The 2,623-nt window shown below is 31.7% G+C and overlaps 1 protein-coding gene across 1 annotated transcript; it reads right to left on the minus strand.

Moving 5' to 3' along the window:
* On the minus strand, positions 1–2,301 carry LOC139902879 (GEM-like protein 4). The gene is made up of 4 exons (XM_071885547.1): positions 2,122–2,301; positions 1,920–2,015; positions 1,131–1,405; positions 1–484 (listed from the first exon to the last, which is right to left on the minus strand). Exons 1-4 carry the CDS (start codon positions 2,258–2,260, stop codon positions 284–286), a joined length of 711 nt encoding a protein of 236 aa, XP_071741648.1. The 5' UTR covers positions 2,261–2,301; the 3' UTR covers positions 1–283.
* Positions 2,302–2,623: the final 322 nt, after the last annotated feature.

Genomic DNA, 2,623 nt, shown 5'->3' on the forward strand with positions numbered 1-2,623 from the left:
GTAATTTCTTGATGATAGTCTCCCGGAGCAATTGTTAATCTGTTTTTCTAACAACAAACAACTGTATTATGCATCTAAGACCCACGTGGGTCGCATATGCAATCAGGCATGCATATTTTATTATACATATATACAATTCAAAACAGATAATAGTTGAAATAATGTGAATAAAGTGAATTATCTAAGTACATTTTGTCCCCAGAAATCAAGAATCACTAGAAACTTAAATTCTGACTAAAACAAGAACAACACAAATTTGTACAAATTAAAGCATTGGATCCTTCTATATAGTTGAAAAAGTTTGGTTTCTCGGCAATAGAGAAAGCGCTTTTCTAAGATTGCGAAACGCTTTCTCATAACGTACGAAACCCATAAACCAGAACTCAAAGCTATCGTCTGTAACAATTGCTATGTACTTTTGTGCAGGGTTGTCAACGTTCTCACTCTCATTCGCTTCTTTGATCTTTTGTGTTGGAATCAACACCTACAACCAACAACATAAAGATAATGTACGATACATAAACTAGCGTAAAACCAAAAATCGCACAAAATTATAACGTAGCAGTGTTGAGTGTAGTACTTGGGTGGTAGAGTCCTATGACCCCACTAGTAAAAAAAATTTTGTACAATGTAGTCTTCAAATTGTATAGAAGACCACTAAATTTAACTATAGGACCTCACATATTTTAAAAAAAAACGGTTTTTTGAGTTAAACAACCACTAAAGTACCCTTCAAATATAATTCACTTTGAAATTTTTTTTTTAAGACCCCATTGGTTCTCATCCTGGATTCCTCGATTCGCCACTGTAACGTAGCCATTAAGAATAATTTTTATATAACGAACTTCATTGTTAGAACAAATAAATTTTTTTTGAAATTAATGCGTCTTAGACTCTACGCAATCATCCAACTTGTGTTTGAAACAAGTGACCGAATTAAAGAACACAATTAGTCACAATAAATGGCAACCAACTTTGTACCGATTTTTAATATATATAAATAGAAATGAAATGACACTTAACCAACCATGTTAGTATGTTACTTAAACTTTGATTGAAAGTATATTAATGACATTATTGTAACTTCTTAACATAGGATTAATTAAGGAAATGATCATGTGTTGAAGTACCTTATAAGGTTTTCGAATGAGGTCCCCATTAGGTGAACGCAACGTTATAGATCGTTCACTAGAGAAAGCAACCTTATGAGTAGAAATAAAAAGTACTCCTGCAATTGGTCCTGCTGTTGTTGATAAATAACATTGAGAAGCTTTTAACAATTTTTCTCCATTAATCTGCCCAAATATTTCCTTAAATATGTTTTCCCTTCCTCCTTTTTGTATTATTTTCGCCCCTAATCTTAACTTCCCCTTGACTGTTTCCGATAATTTCGGTCCCATTTTGACTGCAATTAGATATTAAAGTTAAAGAACTGGTAACAATCAACAAAAGCAGTAAAATTAAGAATAAGAACCAAAAGTTTGACTTGCATTTACTAATCAAGTTGTAATTTGTGTAATAAATATCAACTTAAACATCCAAAGCATGAATAGATAAAAATGGTAATTTGTCAACAAAGTAACACAAATATTTAATAAGACAATGTACCATATAATAATCATTATTAATCATTAATATTAAATACAAAAAAAAAAATACAAAAATAGCATATAAGAATTTCTATTAATTTGATACTAATATTTATTAAGTTTGACCTAGCTCCATAGCTTGAATATTTGACAAACTTAACTTTCAGTCTTTTTTTCGAGGACTTAAACAGAATCAATATAAACATTTTGCAAGTTTTGTATTCAATTTAATTTAATTTAATCATATTTATATCTTTGATAATCTCTTGTACTTGTACAGAATCATTATTTATGTAACTAAAATCATGATGAAGTGAGTTGAAATATTACCGTGATCTCGAACTCTATAAACAAAACCACTGTTTTTACAACGGTGAAGATTCTTAATCGTACGGCTTTTCTCTATGTCTCCATCTTCTTCGGTACCTTCAAAATAAATCATCAATTCAATCAATAAATAATTAATAAATAAAAATAGAAATAGAAATAATTTTTAAAAAATGTATTTTTGTGTTGGAGAAATATGGAGTACTTGTAGTTGAGAAATTGGAGTGATCATGAGAAGATGGACTAAAGAGCATGCTGTTAATAGGTGACGATGCAACGCCGGTGAATCTCCGGCGAGGTTGGTCGTCGATGTTGTAGTTATCGGAGTAATTATTATTGTTCATTGGAACAAGTGTGTGTGTGTGTGTGTGTGAGAGAGAAAGAGGAAAACCTCGAGTTGTTTATGCGAGGTGGGCGGTTGACAAGTATGGTCAATTAAACGCTGTTTAAATTATTTAATACAGAGTATATGCTAGGCTTCCAAGTAGCATCCTTTTTCCACGTTATCCAAGATAGTAAAAACTAGTCGGGACCGGCTCCCGCGATGCGGCGGGGCTTTCGGTCTGCGTATTCATATTTAACGTAGCTTTATGTATTTACAGAAGGAAAAACGGCTCATGTGTTTAAGTTGTCATTAACGTTTTTTAAAAAGTGTCCGTTTCGAACGTAGTTATTTTCGTTTTTTTCATAAAATTATTTCGAGTCTA

This window comes from Rutidosis leptorrhynchoides, chromosome 3 (assembly GCF_046630445.1).
Source record: "Rutidosis leptorrhynchoides isolate AG116_Rl617_1_P2 chromosome 3, CSIRO_AGI_Rlap_v1, whole genome shotgun sequence".
NCBI classification, from domain to species: domain Eukaryota; kingdom Viridiplantae; phylum Streptophyta; class Magnoliopsida; order Asterales; family Asteraceae; genus Rutidosis; species Rutidosis leptorrhynchoides.

Bases quoted from the DNA above. Each gene is read 5' to 3' on its own strand.
- LOC139902879 (XM_071885547.1), bottom strand. From the start codon at position 2,260: ATGAACAATAATAATTACTCCGATAACTACAACATCGACGACCAACCT. The intron at 1,406-1,919 runs GTAATATTTCAA...ATCTAATTGCAG, and splicing joins TTATAGAGTTCGAGATCACG to TCAAAATGGGACCGAAATTA. The intron at 485-1,130 runs GTACTTCAACAC...TGTTGGTTGTAG, and splicing joins TCATTCGAAAACCTTATAAG to GTGTTGATTCCAACACAAAA.